General features: G+C 48.3%; 1 protein-coding gene across 1 annotated transcript; it reads right to left on the minus strand.

Annotated features, from left to right (window-relative positions):
• Nucleotides 1-978: 978 nt before the first annotated feature.
• LOC144093524 (aminopeptidase Ey-like) lies at nucleotides 979-20,091 on the minus strand. Its single transcript, XM_077627051.1, has 21 exons — nucleotides 20,052-20,091; nucleotides 18,668-19,643; nucleotides 17,312-17,467; nucleotides 15,003-15,105; nucleotides 14,559-14,682; nucleotides 14,243-14,400; nucleotides 13,801-13,914; nucleotides 13,066-13,200; nucleotides 11,962-12,027; nucleotides 11,805-11,870; nucleotides 9,951-10,114; nucleotides 8,815-8,909; nucleotides 8,590-8,720; nucleotides 8,327-8,382; nucleotides 7,566-7,713; nucleotides 7,331-7,410; nucleotides 6,807-6,920; nucleotides 4,726-4,899; nucleotides 4,070-4,213; nucleotides 2,603-2,675; nucleotides 979-2,477 (listed from the first exon to the last, which is right to left on the minus strand). The coding sequence occupies exons 2-21, from the start codon at nucleotides 19,633-19,635 to the stop codon at nucleotides 2,316-2,318; spliced, it is 3,231 nt and encodes a 1,076-aa protein (XP_077483177.1). The 5' UTR covers nucleotides 19,636-19,643; nucleotides 20,052-20,091; the 3' UTR covers nucleotides 979-2,315.
• Nucleotides 20,092-21,249: the final 1,158 nt, after the last annotated feature.

Below are 21,249 nucleotides of genomic sequence, written 5' to 3' on the forward strand. Positions count from 1 at the left end.
AGGAGTGTGAGTGGACAGACGCAAACAGGAAGGAGCCTCCTAACATACCACCACGTCTTGTGTGCATAGCTTTAAATGTCTGAACAAAGCACCGTTAACTTAACAAATCGGAGTAGAAAAAGTATCTTTTAATATAGCAAGATGTGGCTGTAATAGTGTAGAGTTGTACAATACGTTATTAACGTGCTAAACCCACGTTTCCAAACTGCTTATTTTGTTAATGTGTGGTTTGATGACCGAGTTCCACTACCATGGAAATTGAAAGCAGCGACTATTTGAAACTAAAATCTTTCGGCGCACTCCAAGAACAGACTGCATGATTAGAGAGAGAAAAACTTTATTTCAACACTATATTAAGTGTCGAGGACGTCCAGGGCCAGGGGACTCTCCAAAGCCAACTAGTCGGTCAGCTGGTTCGAGGCTGGCCAAGCCCGCCACGTTGCGAGAGAAAGGTATGGAAAATGAGAAGACCGAATGGCAACGGGGCAGAAGAACAGCGTTAGTGTTGGGGGGGTGGGGGGGGGGGGGCAATCAGGTTCATTTGCGTCAGCCCCGAGTCACGCTAACTGTAGGCGCCATTCATCGCAAGGGTCGGTATTGTCGGGTGGTGGTGACAGCAAGCAGAGAGGCAGAAGACGGGCGTAGATCTCGTAACGACCTGTTTATTTCGAGGCAATTTGTGTGCGCAATGAGAAGAAAGCAACCCGGCGGCGGAGGTAGCAGCACATGTACTATAGGGTGGTCAGGATCGACCAGAGTGGCTGCGGTCGTCAGCCACGATCTATTTTCACATGGCCGCGAACTTTGCATAAAACACGGTTACATCGTAGGTACAATCGGCCGGGCGGGATCCTGACCCTTCGATAACGACCCAGTCGCATTCTAGGAACGGAAAATTAACTCATGCAAGCCATGCACAACAAATTATAAGGCTATGTGCCGGCGGCGGTAAAAAATGAAACAAATCGTCGTCATCACCATAAGAAAAGCAGGCGACCTATCGCACAGCATACTATCAGCGCAAAGCATTGCTTCAGTCCGACTCGTCACTGCGGAGTAGAAAAATGCTCGCTAGTGCACCTATTGTAACGAAGTTCGAGTGCAAGCACACAGATTTATGTATACGCGCTCTCCCGCAAGTCTGTTGCGCTGCTTCATAGGCACATTATCGAACTGCGACAGTTTTTCACATCACGCAAACAATGGGGTGAATTAGGAGTAGCCAACATGCAACTGACGTCACCGGTTGTCACAAAGACCCTGATATCATGTGGATGGCTCTAGATGCTTGGCAGACTCCCAGTTCGCTCATTTAGGCCAAATTTTGCAGTGCATAGTCAGGTGATACTGTACAGAAAACTCCGTTTTGAAGTTTTGGCGTTTTTTTTTCTCTTCTTGAGGGCAATAAAAAAGGAAAAAAATTGTTGCCGGTTTAGCATTGCTAAGCACGAAATATTGTGAGAAAGCACGGTATTTTGCAGGTGGACACCGCCGCCAAGTACCTGAAAGCGCGATTGAGGTGTCCACTGACCCAGGGAGCCAGTTATCCGCTGCTTCAGCTATTTAATCGTCAATATTAGTTTACCCAATGTTCGCCGGCGGCCTATGCTACAGTGCCGCGTTTCTGCAGCAGTGTTGTCAACGCCAACGCGTATCGCTCTAGTGCCATGTTTCTGCCACAACGTTATCCACGCCAGCGCATGCAGCGCAAATCTGTCACCACCGCCACTTAGCTCCAAGCGCGAACATTAGTTTGACAGTAGTGCTGGTTGATGAAGAAGACGATGTGCAGTGCACGGCGCAAGTGTGTGTTGCAGTTTAACACAAGTGTTCGGCTGCAGGCAGCGAAGCTGATCTGTTTTCGCACCGGCATGGGTCCTTGCCGGCGTGGGTCCGGCATGGGTCCATGCCGGATTTGTGGCACAAATACACATACACCGCAAGCATACAAACATCGCAAGATCTTGCTCGGGGTTTACCCATCGGAATAGTGCTTTCGGGCCAAAAACATAGTCACTTACACCTCTACTAGCATGCCAGTTGAAAGGAGCAGGTCTACCTGCATGCCAGCAAAGGAGCAAACGGCCTCAGCGTTTCCACTGCCCATACTGGCGCCTTAGAGGCATAGGTTGAATACCACTGAAACCTGTACTTTTCCGCGTAGTGTGGACGGACGGGCGAACAAAAATCTCCAGGCACAGAGAAGCGAAAATGTAGCCGGTGAATGCATTCGTGCATTAAAAAAAAAAAAAACTCGTACGTAACCACCGCTTTTACTCTCGCATACGTGGCGATGTTTCGCGCAATTCCAGCCCCTAAGTGCCCTGCTGGTAGCCGTTTTCAGCCAGCCATTTGGCGAGCTGCTTGTACTGAGACGCCATCCACGCAGAGCTCCGGGCGGAGTTTCTGTCCAGTTGCTGGAAGGCCCAGGTGACTTCAGCCGACGTGCCGTTGAAGTTGTAGAACAAATTGCGCACCTTTCCAGGCGAAAAAAAAACAGTAGGAATTTTAAGTTTTGTGCAGGGTTAAGAACAAAAAAGATAATAAATACGCCGACCATTTAGGTGTCGTGGTAAAGATACAACGTGATGGTACTGCGCACCTGATCGAGCTCCTGGTCGTTCACGATTTTCGCGGCTACGCGAATGAGTATCTCCAGAAACCTTGCTCTCCACCTGCATGAATCCAAATTGTCGTCCGTGTCAGATCTTTGCGTTAAATGTGCGTGACATAACCTATCGTAACAAAGCGAAACGATTTAACCACGATAGCACCTGTCAGTTATATATTCGGGCTCCTTTTAGCTTCGAATGCGTCGGGTGACATCAACGACCTTGTCGCATTTCTTTCGCAGCGGACGTAGTAGTGCATTACCGAGAGGCGCATCCATACAGTGGCATTGTCAATAAAAGTAATTTTGAAATATTTTATATCATTTTAAAGCAACGGCACTGTCGATAAAAGTGTGGTTTTCAAATATTTTTCTGTAATTCTTAACCAAAGCAACCGAATTAGAACACCACTTTCTAAATCTCGGTAGTAAATTCGATCATTCAGCTATCTGATTCGTTATTAGGATCGGCAGCAAAGTTACACTACTGTCGAACCCCAATATATATCGCACTCAAAGGAAATCTTGAAATAGTTCGATATATCAAAAATGGCAATAGATAAGCTTATCTGTAGCCTAGAAGCGAGAATAGATTCCACCTACGCTTGTGACGCGCTGCTTGCAGCAACGTGCCGCCCGCCGGTAGTGGTGAAAAACTTTTTATGAGAAACTTTTTTATGAAAATCTTTTTTTATGAAAAACTTTTTTACGGCGTCCTGGCAGTGCAGAGCTCACTAGGCGCTGCTAGGTCTACGTGCTTCGCATTGAAGCTGCTACCGACGCTGTTTTAGAACCATATACTACCTATCATCAGATGCATAATACAGTGAACAATATGCTGTAAATATAATGATCTCTCATTAAAATTAGAGTTACTTTCCGCAACGCCTTCGGCAGCAAAGGACGCCACGCGAGGGTCGCCGTTAAGCTTTAGTTAAGTTGGCTTTACTGCATGGCAGCGATGTGGCGGGTAAAATGAACACGGAAGACCGAAGGCAACACTCAAGCACACCCCATATAAACCTCGTAACGCGGTTCCATAGCGCTAGCGCTGCCAGCATTTGCCCAGCGCCGCACAGCAGACGGAAAGCGATTGAAGATCGCCTTTAGAAGAAGCGCCACTTACAGGGGCGCGGCGTGCAGGGCGGCGAAATTGTGGTTCCGGTATACAGCGCTACTTTACTACACACTGTTTGCAAAGGGATATTCAGTGTGTCTGATATAGCCAGTGATTCGAAATATCCTGGTTAGATATGTCCGGGCCCGACTGTATTCGTAATCCATTTTTTTTTTTTTGAAAGATGCCGTGCGCACACCGCTCCATTCAAGTGAAAGTACCAACAGCTATGCTTCTGGGATCGACCGGTGACGTCGCAAGAGCATCGCGAACAGTCAACGAATCTAGGTCGGGCATGCAGTCATTAGATATTCACAGGTTAGCGTCAATAGAGCTCGTACATGAAGAACATGGATGGCCAGTTCTTGCGGATGAAGTCCAGCGTCAGGTTCCTGCCTTCGATGCTATGCTCCGCTACAAGGCTGAATATGCGGACGCAGTCGTGTACGTTGAACACCTTCTCGGTCAGGGTCTTCCTCAGGAGCCTGTGCGTAAAAGAACGTCGATGTGTGATGGTCGCCCGCAGTGGCACTTGAGGGCAATACGCAGGCGTTCAAGAGCGTGAGGGCTATGATGGTTTCCACCAGAGTTCCATTCACGGAAGGCTCATTGTTCGAACAACACAAGATCCCACCCGCTCTCAAGCTGGCTTTATAGCCTGAAAGAAGACCTGCCAGGGGCACCCAATTCCATTATGTTGTGGCAGTGAGATAGCTTTTGACGCCTTTACAGAAGTGACGTCACATTCCGTCCGGTGACGTCACTTCCCTAAGAATGTTCCGGTCTGGCGACGTAACTTCCCTGCAGCCGAGGGGCGAGTTTTATGACGTTCCATCTTCGGACGTTCCAAGCGGTACATAACAGTTGAGGCTTTCCCAGTGGCTGAAGATTATGCCAGGATCCACATTAAATTTGCGCTGTTGTAGCGACCATCCAGTTGTAACGTGCGTGCGGGAGCTACGTATCAAACCCCCGAAAAAGAAAAAAAAACACTGACGTCCTGGTGATCCTCTGGTTAGACGAGCAGGTCAGTGCCCAGACCAGCTCTGAGCGTTCGTATCCCGGCTCATGAGCGTGCTCCAAGAAGCGGTCCCAGACGAACTTCCAGTCCGAGTAGTCGCCTCGCTGCACGGCGGTGCAGTACACGAAGCCGCGCTGGTTCCGGGGTATCCTGGATATGGGGCACACACACGCGCGCGTGGTTTGGTGAGAGGGGCTTTTTTTTCGCCATAGTATATACCACAAGTAACATGTCAGCGGTACCGGCCCAACAGACGCTCTTTTACGGTTTGCCTCAACCACCGCTTTGCAATTTCACCATTTATTTTTTTAATAAATAAATTCACTGTTCCCAGCGCATCATGCTCGTTAGTCAAACATGACCGACAAAATGCTGAAAAAAAAGCCAGAGAGACGCTAAAGTACAGCCGAAGCGTTTGGGTGTTATGCGACCGTTAATATGGATCCATAATTGCTCTGAAAGTTCGCCAGAAGTTAGCTAAAAGTTAGCCTAGCTAGCGCGTATGGTTCTACTTCGTGTACTTACATTCGATTCGATTTATCGGTGGAAACCTCTTACCAACATATTTTAGCAATAGCCAAACGGAATTCTACCTCAGCTTTATTAGGCCTCTCCCACGGAGGAAGACTACAAGGAGTGGCTAGCCCACTCTAGCCACCTTACCGCGGCGCCACTATCCTGGTGGCGTCGCCTGGCGGCCTGGAAAGGAACTACTGAAATACAACGTCACGGCGTGCCCGCTGAAGCCCTCATGAGACGCTTCAACGAAATGAATAAGGAGACGGTAGCATACATGGATGCGGCGAGCGGTAGACTGGGAGCAGCTGTAGCCTCAGTGGTGGATGGCAAGGGTACAGCAATATCAGCAGCTACAATACGCAGCCGCAATTCGGAAGTAGCAGAAGAGGTAGCAATAGCGCTTGCTTGCGTGGGAGCAGAGGCAAACTATATAATAAGTGAGAGTAAAACAGCCATCTACAATTATGGAAGAGGTAGAGTCGCATCAGAAGTGGTGCGGATTCCAACGGAGAAAAAGATTATTAGAAAAATTAGCCTAATATGGGCACCAGCTCATACGTCAGTACCAGGCAATGAAGCGGCGGACCTTCTAGCTCGAGATCTCTACCTCCGAGCAGAAGCGGAACCGCCAGATTGCAAGGAACTACACGAGAGACTACAAACATACACAGAAATCATAGAGAATTACAGACTGCAGAGAAGAAATGTCCCTCCTCCGGACAAGGAGCTCGGGAACAGAGAGGCAGTAACCTGGAGAAGGCTACAGGCCGGAAATTTCATAAACCCGGTATGGACGCCACACGTCCTACAAGACGAGGACATAGAAGATAAATGTAAAAAATGTGGAGAGAGGGGGATCCTCGACCATATAATTTGGCAGTGTGTACACTCCCCAGGGGTGAGGGAAGGAATAGATAGTAGAGAAGCCTGGGAAACCCTTCTGCAAAGCGCGGACCCCGCGACCCAGAAGAAAGCCATCCATCTGGCGGCAGAGGCCGCGAAGAGCCAACAACTCTTTGCCTGCATCTAGTCGCGGAGGACCTGGCCTCTGCCCCTAGGCCTGCGCGCCAGGGGTAGGGAGTAGAGGGCCTCCATTTCTGATGGAAATAAAAGTTTTTGGAACTGGAACTGGCTGAAGCAAACACGTGTTTCGTCTGCTTGTTGTCTGCTTTGAACGCGCGACGCCGGAGCGCCTGCCCGGGCGCTGCATTTTTTATTTTATTTTTTTTCCTGCTGCTTCTACGAGGCGCCGCCACTGCATGCGCCCCCGTTGGCGCATACAACTGTGACTTTGTCTGGTCGCTTGCGCTCGCTCGCGCAGATCGGAGTTTCACCTCCTGTATAGTCTTGCTCCGTGGCCTCTCCGGTATTTTAAGTCCTGTGCCTGTGATAGCGCGCACGGAAACACAGGAGCGATGCCATAACACCACAGTCCAAGCAGAGCTAAGAGCATCGCACACGTTGCAATCTCTGCCTGTCGGCTTGGACGGCAGGCGGAGACCTTCCGCCAGCGCGAGCTGTTCTTTGCGTTACCCAACTTGTTCTGGTGTCGATTGGCGCTCTTGAACGCCTTGAAGTAGTTCAGCGCAGCTGACACGCACGGGGCGTAGTCGTAACGGCACGCCAGGGAGTAGATCTCGTTTCGGAGCAGCCTGAGAAAGCAAGCATCAACTCATGTTCACATAGCTCTTCTTCGAAGGGTGCAATCATAGTACTTCCGTAGTAACTACACGTGTTTAGGCTAACTGAATTCAACGAAATAAAGGAGGACATAAAATTGGGGACATAAAATGTGCGATTGGTTTTGTTCCATTTCGAGACGGGACGCTTAATAGTTTAGCTGAGTCCATTCGTTGACGTACTGGCATACCAACAAGTCGCTTGACATTTATGTGTGCAACGTAGTTGGTGTGCGGTGTTTTTGATGCCTTCTCCACGTTTTCCAATAAACGCCAGAACCTCCTTTTTTTGTGTCACATTATTAGTGTCGAAAATGAGCTCGACTGAAACCCTCTAATACGGGAAAAAAGCAAGCAAGCAATGGAATGGATATTAAACTTGCGTTTTTTGAACGTCGTCGGATGGCTTTTCTTCCCAGTTCAGTGCAGTGTAGGCGGAAGTAATGAGGCGCAGGACGAACGCCTGTGTGTGAATGTAAAAAAAAAAAAGAGACAAGGTCATTTTGTCATATATGGTGCACCCAGCTTTTGCGTGCTGGGTGTTTTTAAAGGTGCTGTGTGTTACTAAAGGTGTTTTTGCAACAGAACTCTGAGCGTTCGCTGCATGTTGTATCCCACCTTCCAGGACGGGAATATGTTGGTGCCTAGCAGGAGATTCTCGATGTTCTTCCACGCGTTCAAGACTGCTTTCCACGGGAGAAACTCCCTTTCCTTGGTCAGGTAGCGGCTGGTGGAGAAGGCCAGGCTCATTTGAAGAGCGCCAGATCTGCACGCAGCAGCGACGCAGATATCTTGGTAGACCTCAATTCATATCAACGTCGACAAGCGGCCGAAGAAAGATCTGTGTATTAACATATTCAAGCGGGTTTAGCGCCTCTGCAAGTCCAGCTTTCTCGGGCAAAAATTTTGAAAATTGAAAGAATTGTAAGACACCGTGATGGAAATAATGAAGGTAATGGTCCATTATTCTGATACGTAGGAAAATCTTTCTTTTGAAGTCTTTCTTTCCAGCGATCGCATCGAACAGTTAAGACTGCCATAGAAAATCAATGGGGAACGTTTTTGACGACAGCATAAAACGTGAATAGAAAAAAAAATACAAGACTGCCGTCGGGTTATGTGTGGATATATTAATTGTTACAGTGAAATCTTACATTATATGAAAAATTGAGTTTTTAAACGACTTCCAGCCCAAAAGTTCTTTTGTCCAGAATACCTAGGTATGAACGCGTTAAGCACTATGAATTGCGCCGATTTCTGTTTTGAAGTTTCGACAGGGAAATTTTTGCTTCTGTCTTTCTTGACTTCTGGCTAGCCCTGTTCAATACCACAACAACAAAGGATTAAAGTACAACACGTCGCTAAAGGCGTTATTTTACCGGGCAAGGTCGTAGACGTCGCTCAGGATCTGTGCCCTGTTCGGGTGCGGTATAGCCTGCATGAGAGATTCACGTTATGAAAAAGGGACAGCTAGCATACTAATCGTTTCAACGGTAACGCATATAGGCCAGAGAATTTCGAAAGTGGAAGCTTGTTTTCACACAGTCCAAATGCTTCCCCGGCTGTAGTCAGTGTGCGCCACTATAGTCGACTAAGTTCAACAAATCAACGACTGCGCGGAAGAACGCAGCTGTTGGCTCACTGTGTGATCCTTCTTCAGCTGTTCGATGAGCATCATCCAGTTCTTCCTGTCGTAGTTGACGCGGTAGAACCCCTTGGCCTTGAGGTTCACCAGGAGCCACGTCGCGTTGAAAGGGATGTCCGTCAGCTTGCCTGCGCCCGTAGAAAAGCAGAGGCCCAGCCGGTAACCACCGGGGCTCCACTTTGCTATGCCTTGAGGCAGCAGACAAAAGACGCCCTTCTTTACCGTCAGCGTTTGAGAGCCAGACGACGGGAGGATGGTCCCTGAACTGCGAGAACGGGCCTCCGTTCGAAAAAGTGATGGGGATGTGCCATTGGTTGCTGAAAAGGAAAAAAAAAGTGTTAGTTGTTGCGCGGCGAGACGAATTGCATCGGGGGATATGGACACAGACACCTCCGTGTTACGCGTCTTTTCGTATATCGTTACTTGATGTTACAGAGCGCCGACGCCACAATACTTCTCATGCGCGCACGTGAAGCAACGCTCCGCGACGACGCACTATACGATACACTAGCTCGTTGAGCTCGAAGAATCTCACGCAGCAGCCAGTCGTCCCGAGATTATCCCTGAATTAGTTATAAAGTGAAAAAAAAACAAGCCAAAGCCGCAAACTATCAGCAAATAGTATTTATTCATTCATTCATTCATTCATTCATTCATTCATTCATTCATTCATTCATTCATTCATTTTTATTCGACATCTTTACAGAGGTCTGGAGCACAGACAAAAAGCTGAAGAAGACAGCTTGACGGGGTCTGTGCAGACATGTATAAATGCAGACGTACAGACATGTATAAATGTTACTCATATGAGTACTATAAACTCATATGAGTATTCATAAACTCATATACTCGTATATAAATGAGTACTCATAAACGCGTATATATATTCACACTCGGCATGTTTTGTTTCTTTTATCTGTGTGCGCTGATGCGAATTTTGTACGATTTGGAAATACATTATCTGCTGAAAAGATATCACGGTTGATGGTTATTTTAAGAAGGAGGAAGAGTGGAAGAAAAACTTTTTTTTTAATTTTAAGAACGCCCTCTAACAGGGGGGAAGAAGTGGTGATCTCCGAGTGGAGCCCTCAGTCTCCGAGTGGAGCACTTAGTGTGGGGGTGGCAGTGTTGTTCGTTGAGTACGGCAGCGTTCTGTTAGGTGATGTCGCGCTCTTGTCTTCGTTGTTGGTGGTGGGCGTCGGTTGGGTGGGGTCATCTTCGAAGGTGTCGTCTCCTCGAGCAACAACTAACACATGTTTTCAAGACGATAGAAAAGCCACACTTAGTTTAAGGAATGTAGAACATACTGATGTGGAGGCTTGACTTTAGTACGCGTAAAGGCATTCGATGACAATTACCTGTTTTCCAGGCGGGGTTCGTTCAGATAGTAGCGGCACTGGGAGACCTTGGCGGTTCCTGAGGCATAGAACCTCTTCACGGTCACCAGAGGGTAGCCGTCTTGCCTCGTCCATGAGTGCATCACTGAAGTCAGGTCCATGGGAGTGCCTGACATGTTTTCGACCTGTCGGGACGTCGGACAGCGCGTATACATTTACTCTCACGCCACCGTATTCATGCATCGGCACCATCTTCGGGAGAATTTTACAGAGGCAACGTCGTCAGCTCGAGCATTCTTCGAGGAAAGTCCGTGCAAGCCAACGCTTATTACGCTACGGTGCAGAGTGGAAGAGCAACTGTGGCCTCAAGGATTAATAATGGCAATGTAATTTGTTCTGCATGACGAGTGCGTACACGACGGCTGGTCAGCATGACTCAAAATCTGTGCGATAACGACCGATAAGGTTATTACTATTTTGAAAGCACTAGCTTACTCTTGAGATTGCGAAGGCCAGGAGCCACAGAGGATGATTGGTTCATTGGCGCACAGGCGCAATGAACGCTGAGGCTAAACAATCTAAAGTAACAGTAATACAAAGGTCGATTCCTTTGACTATACATACACTATTAGCGTTTGGGCAACTGTGTTCATAAAGTGTACGGGGCATCACGTCGTATGCTCAGCCTGGACACAGGGCCTGCATTTCGGCGGGGCCATAATACAAGGATGAGCATACGCTAATGTTACACCTAGATTGTTACACCTAAGTGAAATTGAATACAACGGTCAGCAGTGCGCAGTTGGTTTAGTCAGGGCAGATATGAGATAATGATAAGAAATTAGAGCTTTGTGCTGTGTCGGGTCTTGTGAGTTGTGTATGTAAATGTGCTACTTTCTCATCATGATCTCGAGTCCCACACGGGTGTTTCTAAACACACATCGTTATTATAAAGCGACAGCTGTTCGGGTGGTGTTCGGTGAAATCATGGCGGTGACGGCGTCCATGTGCACGTTGCACCCGTACACCCTCAAAGCTCTAACACCCCCCCCATGACTGGTTACTGCACTCGGCAGTTCCTGCACTGCGCCACACCCTCACCAAGCCTTCGTATCCCTCCCCCCGCTCCTGTCACGCCAGACGCCCGCCTTTTAAGGACGGATGAGCGGCCGTGTGTGACCGTGCGTAAAGCACTCTTACACACCGTCCCCCTAGCCGAATTCCCCCCACCTCCCCCCCACACTCCATCACTGATCACTGCACCCTGCTTCACAACACACTTAGCAAATTGTAGAGCTTACCTGTGGCGATAATGCGAGTGCAGCGGCATAAATGCAATAGATCTTCCACACTACTAATTGTTTTAATTGTTTTTTTTGGGGGAAAGGAAATGGCGCAGTATCTGTCTCATTATCGTTGGACACCTGAACCGCGCCGTAAGGGAAGGGATAAGGGAGGGAGTGAAAGGAAGAAGAGGTGCCGTAGTGGAGGGCTCCGGAATAATTTCGACCACCTGGGGATCTTTAACGTGCACTGACATCGCACAGCACACAGGCGCCTTAGCGTTTCGCCTCCATAAAAACGCAGCCGCCGCGGTCGGGTTCGAACCCGGGAACTCCGGATCAGTAGTCGAGCGCCCTAACCACTGAGCCACCGCGGAGGGTTACCACACTACTACCCAGAATTACCACACAGTCCTATTGGCATCAGCATTTCACACTACCACAGCTGCCACTGCAGTTCGCATTACCGCAAGCGTAAACAGGCAGTCACTTTTTTTTTTTTTCGGGATACAAAACTGCGCCGATTCGAGATCTTTTCTGCACTGGTTAGGAAGCGTGACTTAAAGGAAGCGCATCTGGCATGGGACAGTACCTTCTCGAATGCCCTCCAGATGTCGTCTTCGTGTATGCGCTCGTGTCTGTACGTCTGCAAGAACTCCTGAAACATTGAAATTGTCATGTGTGTGAACACTGTCGTACTCTCTCGCGCTGAACCGCTTAACCGCGCACATTTCTGCCACGGTACTTACGCTCAACCCTCTTCGGAAGCTGTTGTTGCTCAGAGAGGCTTCCACCATCCTTACTAGAGCTAGGCCCTGAAAAAATGAAGCGACATCTACCTTGTTCGAAAGAGTGCTTGGTAAAAGATAGAGTATAGCGAGTATTTACTGTTCTAAATAACGTGGAAATATTTTCTGGCAATTTATGCTTTATTCAAACTTTAATATTCACTGTTTTCAAACATGGAGCGTAATAGCTTTATGACCTCCATTTTTTCCCCTCTTTTTAGTGACGCTCGCATCGTCATGACCACCAACTTTATATTCGGGGGTTTATGCAATTATACCCAGTGTTCTTTTCTGTGGTTATATTCCCCAGTTACATTAGAGCATAATAAATTTAATTTTACGTGCATTCAGCCGCATGTATAGTTATCTTGTAAATGTCTATAAATCAATCAATCAATCAATCTTTATTTCAGTTTGTACATGCAAACTGGGGATGGTGAGAAAAAAGCAGTGAATGATACACCGCTTGACGGGCTTCACCACCCTTACAAGTCAGCACTTGGCACGAGGCAAAAACAGCCTCTGCTAAAAAGTGAATGCAAGTGCGCTTATGAAGAACAAGGTTGACCGAAACAGATATCTAGTAATTGGCAGCAATAATTGTTAGCAAAAGACAGTGAGGCTATAACACAGAGTGGCACAGTCCACGCAGACACTTGGCATCACTGTAGCACAGATTGCTGAGTAAAGCTTTTTCGGGTGGCAGACAAAGGCATAATATTCACTTGGTCACTGAATGAGTTGAGTTATTGAGGAACTTTGGCACAATATACCTTAACATACAAAATCCATTATTAAGTCTAGAACGAAGAAAATAGTAACGACATTTCACTTGTATCGTACCTGAATGCTGTCTAACGTATCCGCGCTTTCAAAACGAAGCATAATGACTTTTTATGATTTTATCCTCTCCGTCATGCTTCCAATTTTGAAAAACAAGAATGAGCTCGCTTGTTTTTTACATTACTACTAGATTTCATTGAAATACTGAGCTTTTCGTACGACCGTAATAATAACGCTTGTGGCGATAATTTTTGACCGAATGATCAATTTAAAACATCGTACCTTCTTCAAATTGATGTTCACTAGGGGATTTTCAGCGTGCGTCTCGATTGAGTCTTCATCTGATAGCGCGTAGTGAGTTCCGAGACTGTCCAAGTACATCGCATCGTGAACGTCGTAGACGAGGTCCAAGTCCACCTGTTGGCGTGCACCAAGAGATGAATGCAACGGAAATTTCGCGGCTTTTTTGTTGTTTTTTTCCGGATCACTAAGTTTAATTCTGCTGATGTTACGTTACTGGTGGTCAAATGGGCGATGAGGGAAAAGGAAAAAAAAAAGAATGGTAATGATTTATTGTGGTAGCTGAGAAAGCTAATGCGCAGGCGCGGCCAGGAAAAGCACTGCCGCATTCTAAACGGTTCTTCCTTTACGTGGCGGCAACCAAGTTCATCATCCTTAGGCTTAAGTATGGCAGCTATGCTCTTAACTAAGCGCGCGGAACTTTCCGATTTCCGTGTGACAATGCGCCACAAAAGCAAATACCGTGGATGCAATTCGTGCTATTCTAGCTGCGTCTATTAGTGGTGTAGAAGACAACTATCAAATGGAGCTTGCTTCGCTGAGATGTAAGAGTGCCTGATGTACCGCCTAGCTGTAGGGCTCGAGCCTAGTTGCGCGGATCGCTGCTGCAGACATCGCAACTACATTGTTGATGCAGCGCTGGCTGGCTGAACAAATCGAAAATTCCCATATTTGTGGTAATAGATTTAGGAAAAGAGTGAACTGCTGACAACTTACGGCATCCCAATAAGCGTCGATTTTCTTCAGCGCCGAGTACTTGTTGAATCCTGCCAGTGCTCGACTTAGCCAGATGTTGTTCCATCCAGACAGCGTCACGTGATTTCCAAACCACTTTAATGAGAAAAGGAGAGATTTTAACGTGCGACAGTTGTAAGTTCAAGGTCCCAGTGTTTCGAACACGCCATGGCGTGATCTGAAAGTTAACGCGGCTGTAGTCTATTCCCTGGTGGCTGCCGCGGTAACAAAGTTTGGAACCGCACGATTCGTTACCACGGGATGGTAGGCGGATCGTTCTAAGATGCCAACCAATCAAAGTGAGTACGTACAGCAAGCGCCAAACTTTTTTTTATTCAGTTGGAAGCCGTCGCGCATGATAGCCTTATAAGGCTGTGGGGGTTGGCGTGTGCTCATACCCAGGCCGTCCAGACGTGTCTCTCACCTGCCCTGATATGGCCTGTGCCAAAGAGGACAGCCTGTGAACGGCGTCCTTGGCCATGGTCGTTCGGGGATTCTGGAGCACAAAAGTCGGCTCCTTCATGAAGATCAGCCCAAAGTACCCGGCCGTGAGTATGGAGCAGTTGGCAAGGATCACGATATCTGAAAACCAAAGACGCGCACCGCGGTCGCACATCTCGATCGGTGAAAATGGCTGCTTATCGTGTAACAGGTTTACAAAGAATTATACAGTACAAGAGAACGCAGCGTCAAGTTCGCTCAGTCGCGCGTGACCAAGTGCGCAATGTCCATGTGCTCACCGAGTTTTGGCATGGGATACTTGGTCTCGTAGTAATCCTCATAGTGCTCGAGCAACTTTGGCACGATGTCCAGGGCCAACTTTTGGGCCAGAGTTGTTGCGGACGCACGAGTCCATACCCGCATCTGGGGGCAACAGGTGGGAACTATGGCAGGTTATATATAAAAAAAATAGTCGTCTGAAATGTGCGCTCCACAAGGACAAACTGGCACGAGCGCAAAGAAATTAAATCTCGTTTGTTTTCCTTCCAAGGACATTGGTGCCTAAAGCTCAGATATCGGAAGAGAGCGTCACATATCTGCCTGACGCGGTTATGTTCTTGGGGCTAGTTCAGCCTGAAGCAGACTTCAGATGATCGGGCTCGTTGTGGTTGTATCGATATATAACTGTAGTCAATATGTAGTAGAGAATAATCTTCTGAATTTCATTCAGTGCCGTCGCTCACCGTGCCTTTGCCGAAAGACGGGAAGTCGTTGAGTGTCAGCGCAATCAACAAGGTTGGTATCTTCGGCGTCCTGGCGAAGGTGTCGGCCACAAGGTCCGATGTCCTAAACATGTGCAACAACATCCCTTAAGATTTTGAAATCTTGTGTGCAATGCACACTTGTCCGCAGCTAGAGCGTGCATCGACATCTAAAACTGGCGTACAGACACCTGGCTTTACGATATGAAAACGTGTGCATGCAGCATTGTAGGGAAGAGGGAGGAGTTGTTTAGTTAATTTGAACCATTTCAGAAAGTTCTGGTCGTGACGTTAGCTTGTTCAACTTCCACAAGGTGAAGCACTCTCGGGGGCGCCCTCTTAGTAGCCACTGCGGCGGCCAACATGACACTGTTTGTAAGAGCCAGCTGCTCTACCAAAGGCCATTCGATGCGAGTAGCGCAGGCTAGTTTCATGGCGTGAGCCTTCCCAAATAATAATCATCACAAGCGTGACTACGCCCAGTGCAGAACAAGGGCCTCTCCCATATAAGTTCAATAACCGGGTCCTGTGCCAGCTGCCCCCACCTTGTCCCCACAGAATTCCCAATCTCATCCGCCCACCTAACTTTCTGCCACCCTACTACGCTTGCCATCTCTTTCAATCCACTTCGTTACCCTTAACGACCATCGGTCAACTTGCCTTCGCATTACACGTTCTGCCCATGCCCATTTCTTATTCTTGATTTTGGCTAGGATGTTATTAACTGCCGTCTGTTCCCGGATCCTCTCTGTTCTCTTCCTGTTTATTGACGTTACGCCAATCATTTCTCTTTCCATAGCTCGCTGTGTCGTCCTCAGTTTAAGGAGAACTTTAGTTTGGGCTAGTTGGTTCATGATTCACAAAGAAAACGGCGCGAAATACGGGGACAAAAGAGAAACAAACACGACAGTACCAGCGCTGGTCCTGTCGTGTTTGTTTCTGTTTTGTCCCCGTATTTCGTGCCGTTTTCTTTGTGACTCAGTTTAAGTTGAACCCTTTTCGTTGGCCTCCACGTTTCTGCCCCGTAGGTGAGTACCGGTAATATAGAGCTGTTATATACTTTTCTCAATTCAGTGATACAGTAAACTGCCATTCACGATCCAAAAGCACTTGCCAAATGCGCTCCACCCCCGTATTATTGTTCTATAGTCGGATACAACTTAAGTCTGCAGTGAAGCTCCGCCCACATTCACCACCGCCGCACACATTTCCCCCACGACAAAAAGTAGTCCGTTGTTCAAACTTTTCTTGTTACCTAAACAAAAAACTAATCAGAAGAAAAAATTTTTGAGCTCTAGAATTTTGATACCTGTTTTGTTTAATATAGTAAGACATTAAAGAGTTGATTTCGTTTATTATTGCGATTGGCCAGCGCAGTAATACAGTACGCCGCCGACCGCTGCCCAGTGTTAGCAACAGCTTTTTTTTTAAAGTTGAATCCAACTATAGTGATTTCACTCTTGCGATCCGGATCTGCGGTCACTGCCTGCCAAAGTTAGATGTTATTTTCTTACCACTTCCAGCGCCCGGCTGCCTATCCGTAAACTGCTGCTCCCTTTCGAGACTGTTGGACATTACTTTAGCTTTCTGCATACTAAGTTTTAGACGTACTGTTCTGCTTTGCTTACGTCACTGATCGTGCTTTGCAATTCGTCCCCGAGTTACTTTCTTCTCAAATCACGCGATTCGAACTCGCATAATTACGGCCGCAAGTCGCTTGAAACCAACAGACATTTCCCATTAATGTGTCCCGTATCCTTGTGGCAGTTAAGATCATTCCTCCGAAAACAACTGATACGATTCAAAAGGAAAACAAATGTCTTTAAATATATATTTATGCTTGCAGTAGTAGTCTGTATTTTCTTTTGTATCGCTGTTTGTGATGATGCACTGAGCAACAAAAACACGAGCTTTTTGTGCTAGTCGCACTTCTGCATAAGGCAAGCAGGACAGTACTATGACAGCGCCATGGTACCGTGGCCAGATTATGGATAGTATAAGGGCCCCTATTCTATGCACTGTAAGTGGCGCCGCAAGTGCCGAACCCAGACTCCTCTCCACGTTCGTTCCTTTGGGCATAATTTCCTCTAAATCATTAGTTCCTCCAAGCATGTGCTAACGCTGATTAGCTTCCGGTTCACTCGATACAGTAGCAATCTTCATATCGAGAGGTAGAAAGTCTGAGCTCGTACTCCAGAGCCGTAGACTGCTCTCCTTCTCTTTATGCTTAATCGCTGTTGAGAGTGTGCTTTTCGTCGAAGAACTGAGCACAGCTGCAGCATGTAACGTACCTCCTCTCTGTCCTGTAGACTGGCATGTTCGACACGGCGTTGAGCCCCTTCTTGTGCACGATGGTGATGTCGAAGCTGGCCGTCACGGAAGGGTCGTCGAAGCAAGGGAACACCCTCCGGGCATATTTAGGGCGCATTTTGGTCAGCAGGACCCACCTGCACTCGCCAGGAATTCCCAAGCACTGAATACGCGACCAGCCTCGTAGACCTCAAGCACGTGGCATCTGAATTTGCGTGCGTCCAAGCACAGCCGTGCACGCAACACGTAAATTTTGTGACGCTGGCTGATGAAACAGTAATTGGGTCAAAGGCCCTTATTTTTTTTTTCTAACTCACTGTGAAATGATTTAGCGTACGGTTTTGCGATATGCATTCTGCACTTATGAAAGGTTTTGCGACAAGATCATCGAAGCAGTTTACAGCTAGTTTGTCCATACTCGCTAAGTCTGCCTAAACACGACACGTAGTGCGATGGACCTCATTAATATGGGGGATGGAGGGAAGGTCAGCAGTGGTGGAATAAATAAAATATTTCTTAGTTTCACCGAACTGTTTAACCTTCTCACCAGAAAGGACGAGCCATCTCGTCATCATTAAAAGAGAAAACTGTATGTCTTTTCCATCCCCAAGAAGAAGTGTGTTCGCCGTAAGGAGATCAACGACAAAGGTGTAGTGTGGACCGCCTTCCTCGACCCTGCTCATTTCCGATGCATGCGGCTCGGGGACTGTATACATATCGTTATCTTCCTTACTTGCGTGTGTTGTCCATGCAGACGCTAGCTACTTCCCCCAGTCACCCCTGATGAAGGAGCCGAGCCGGCTTCGAAGCGTTGCGTTTCAAATTAAACTTCTTGGTTGGAGATGTGTAGTTCCTTATAAGTCTTCAAGCCCAACCAGATTGGCAAATCTGTCAAAATGTCTCGTTTTCAACGTTAATGTTGCAAGTGCCTCCATCACTGTGGGCTCACGACCGCAGTATTTCCTAAGCTTCTTCGAAAAAATCGCTTGATAATTATGCACAGACTTAAAGCTCCCAGTAATATAGACACTCTGAGCATCTGCTGAGGACTTTATTATGTACAAAGTAAACGGTATCCCACCTTCAAGTGAGAACATGTGCACCCATTGGAAAACAGATCTTCGATTGCTGTATCTGTCGTTCGCAAAGTCCACGTTCGTTCTAGGCAATAAGTCCTTTCTGTCTTTTTTTTTCATAGGCGGCACTGATTCAAGGAGCGTATACAGTTACAAAAGGCCCCAAAAGAACGCTCATGCCGATGCTATTGATCCTACTCTTTCGCCAACATGGCTTAGGCATAATTCTGCCAAGATTTCACTGCACGTGAAGAAACGTACCTGGGCCGCCTGGTAACTGCGTCGACATAGCTAACGCGGTAGAGACCCTTGGGCTCGGTGCCGACCGTCCCAGAAAAGCGAAGCGTGAGATTGTAGCGCTCATTTCTGTGCAGCTGTTCCTTCAACCGGATGAGGTACAGGTCCTCGAGGACGTTTCGAGACGTGTTGTCGATGCGGAGTGGCTTCTGAACGCTCCTGAAGGTGGCCACGATGTTGAGCACGTCCACCGTCAAACTGGCCGCGGCGTGCAGGGCAATCTTGTCCGTGCGTCTCCTGCACACGAACGTGACGGTCACGGTTCCGTTGAAGCTGAAGTTGCTCGCCTCCTCGAGGCCGGGTTCGACCTCCAGGACGTAGTGGACGGGAGTAGAACCTTCCAGGAATACTCGGCGTCCGCGCGTGGTCGACGCCTTGGGAACGCCGGAAGCGCTGCTGGTGGCGTCGACGGCCCTCTCCGTGACCTGGGCTTGTGGCTCGGCCTGAGGCACCAGTCCTTTCATTCCGGCGCTTGCAGGCTCGGTAGGCAGCAGGATGGCGTTGATGAAATGGTCCCTTCGGTGGGGCAGGAGCCTGCCGGAGGGCTCGGAGTCGTCGTCGTCTTCCCTGGAACGCAGTTTTGGCAGGACGAAACTGCCGACGGTCGCATTCGTCGCTGGTGCCGCCGCTGCTTTGGTTCGAGTGGCGGGACCGAGGTGCCACCACGTGATCACGCGGGCTAGGCCGCTGCTGTGTTGACGCCCCGGAGATGGCGCGCGTTGCGGGGAGCCGGCGACGGACGCAGCGCTGAAGCCCATCATGATGACCACGCTGATCACGAAACACGAGGCCAGGCAGGCGAGCTGCCAGGGTTGGTGCTTGACTACCGGTGCTTGCGCGCTGTCGCTATCAATAGAACGAAAGAGCTTGTTGCTCGGGTCGTGTACGGTCGCGTTCCTGGACCCAGCGACCCGCCGTGCCGACGAAGACATTACGGAGCCTGCGGTTGTTGAGAAACTTGTCAGCACCTGTGTAGCTTTTGCCGAGCGACGTAAATCTTGCTATCGTAGCGGAAGAGATAGCAAAAGACAGCAAGTTCTTGCTGCAACACCGATTGGTGTTTTAATCCTGAAATAGGTATTAGTACGAAAACTCTACAGATTAACTCAGTACGTGCAATTGAAAGTGAAAAGTGAGGTTTCGTCAGCTGCTAGTTGTTTCGAATCAGCCTCTGCTGAATGGGGAGCAGTGACGTTACGCCGCAGTTGACTGTCCTTTATAAATTACCGCTGCTACACAAGATTTCTTCTCGATTTTCCGTGCTCTCTGGTGTTCTAAATGTGTGATTCCTGTTTTCTTGAGCAAAATGTCCCTGGGCTTTAACAAGAAAAAGAATTTCTTCACTGACCTCAAGTCGGTGCTGCACCTTCGTCCCTTGCTGCTTCTTCTTCTTCTTCCATACCAGCCAACGCACGTAGTGGCAATGGCCACGCGCCTGCAACAATGGGCTAAAATCACGGGAGGCGATCGTTGGTAAAAATTACGAAGCCGTGGCAGAGAAAGTTATTCTTCACGCGTTTGCTTTCCAGGCTTTCCATCTGGGCAGTCTTCTTACCATATTATTTGGGAGTGCACACAATCCCCGGGCAGGGCGAATAAAAGATTGTAGAGACGCCTGGGAAACCTTGCTGCGTAGCCCGGATCCTGGGCTCCAGCTCCTCGCCTTCCAACTGGCTGAAGAGGCCACCGGGATTCAAGAAATTCAGGTCAGTATTTGACGCGGCGACCGTGTCCACCCCAATCCCTTCTGGCCCTCATCTCTCGACTAAGAGGGAGAGTCGGAGGGTGGGATGAGGCCGTTTTCTGTTGGAAAATAGTCTTTCACTCACTCACTCACTCACTCACTCACTCACTCACTCACTCACTCACTCACTCACTCACTCACTCACTCACTCACTCACTCACTCACTCACTCACTCACTCACTCACTCACTCTTACTCAGCTGTGTCGCGACGTAGACCACATCCTTTCGACCTCCATAGCGCCTTTCTAGGGCCTCAGCTCTTTTGATTGGTCTATCCTTATGATATTCCGGATGCGTGTTTGGCCGGATTTGGGGGTATTTTTAGCCTTTTACTGATGTCTATCGGTATACATTGGACTCTACTCAACCTGCTGCTATCCAACTGGATGAAGACGCCGCCCAGACCCAAGAGCTCCGAGCCGCCGTCTAAGCGGTATAGGGCACCCCATCCTTCTCTTTTGGATAATAAAGTTATTTCATTCATTCATTCATTCATTCAATAAATCAATCAATAACGCCTTTAACGGCTCCTTGCGCGCCACTCGTGCCCGCTCATCTCACTGCGCGATTCTTTTGCCCGCATTTCCCCATGGAGGCTCCTTTTTCTCGCCTATTAATTTTCCTCCCCTGCGTCTGCGTGGTTGGGTTTGCTTAGGTGACTCGTCGGACTACTCTTTTACCGTCACCGCTCTCCCCTTATATGCCCTCCCGCTATTATTACCAAGCCCACACAAAGCCCTCCTGTACCCTCTGCCACCACCCCAAAGCCACTCGACCATATCCTTTTCCTCTTCCCGGCGG

The sequence above is a fragment of the Amblyomma americanum genome, chromosome 6 (genome assembly GCF_052857255.1).
Source record: "Amblyomma americanum isolate KBUSLIRL-KWMA chromosome 6, ASM5285725v1, whole genome shotgun sequence".
Lineage (NCBI taxonomy): Eukaryota > Metazoa > Arthropoda > Arachnida > Ixodida > Ixodidae > Amblyomma > Amblyomma americanum.

Coding starts and splice junctions, on each gene's coding strand:
- LOC144093524 (XM_077627051.1), bottom strand. CDS start 19,635: ATGTCTTCGTCGGCACGGCGGGTCGCTGGGTCCAGGAACGCGACCGTA. Junction 8,910..9,950: donor GAACCCCGCCTGGAAAACAG/GTAATTGTCATC, acceptor TTTCCTTTTCAG/CAACCAATGGCACATCCCCA. Junction 2,676..4,069: donor TGGCCATCCATGTTCTTCAT/GTACGAGCTCTA, acceptor GGATTCATGCAG/GTGGAGAGCAAGGTTTCTGG.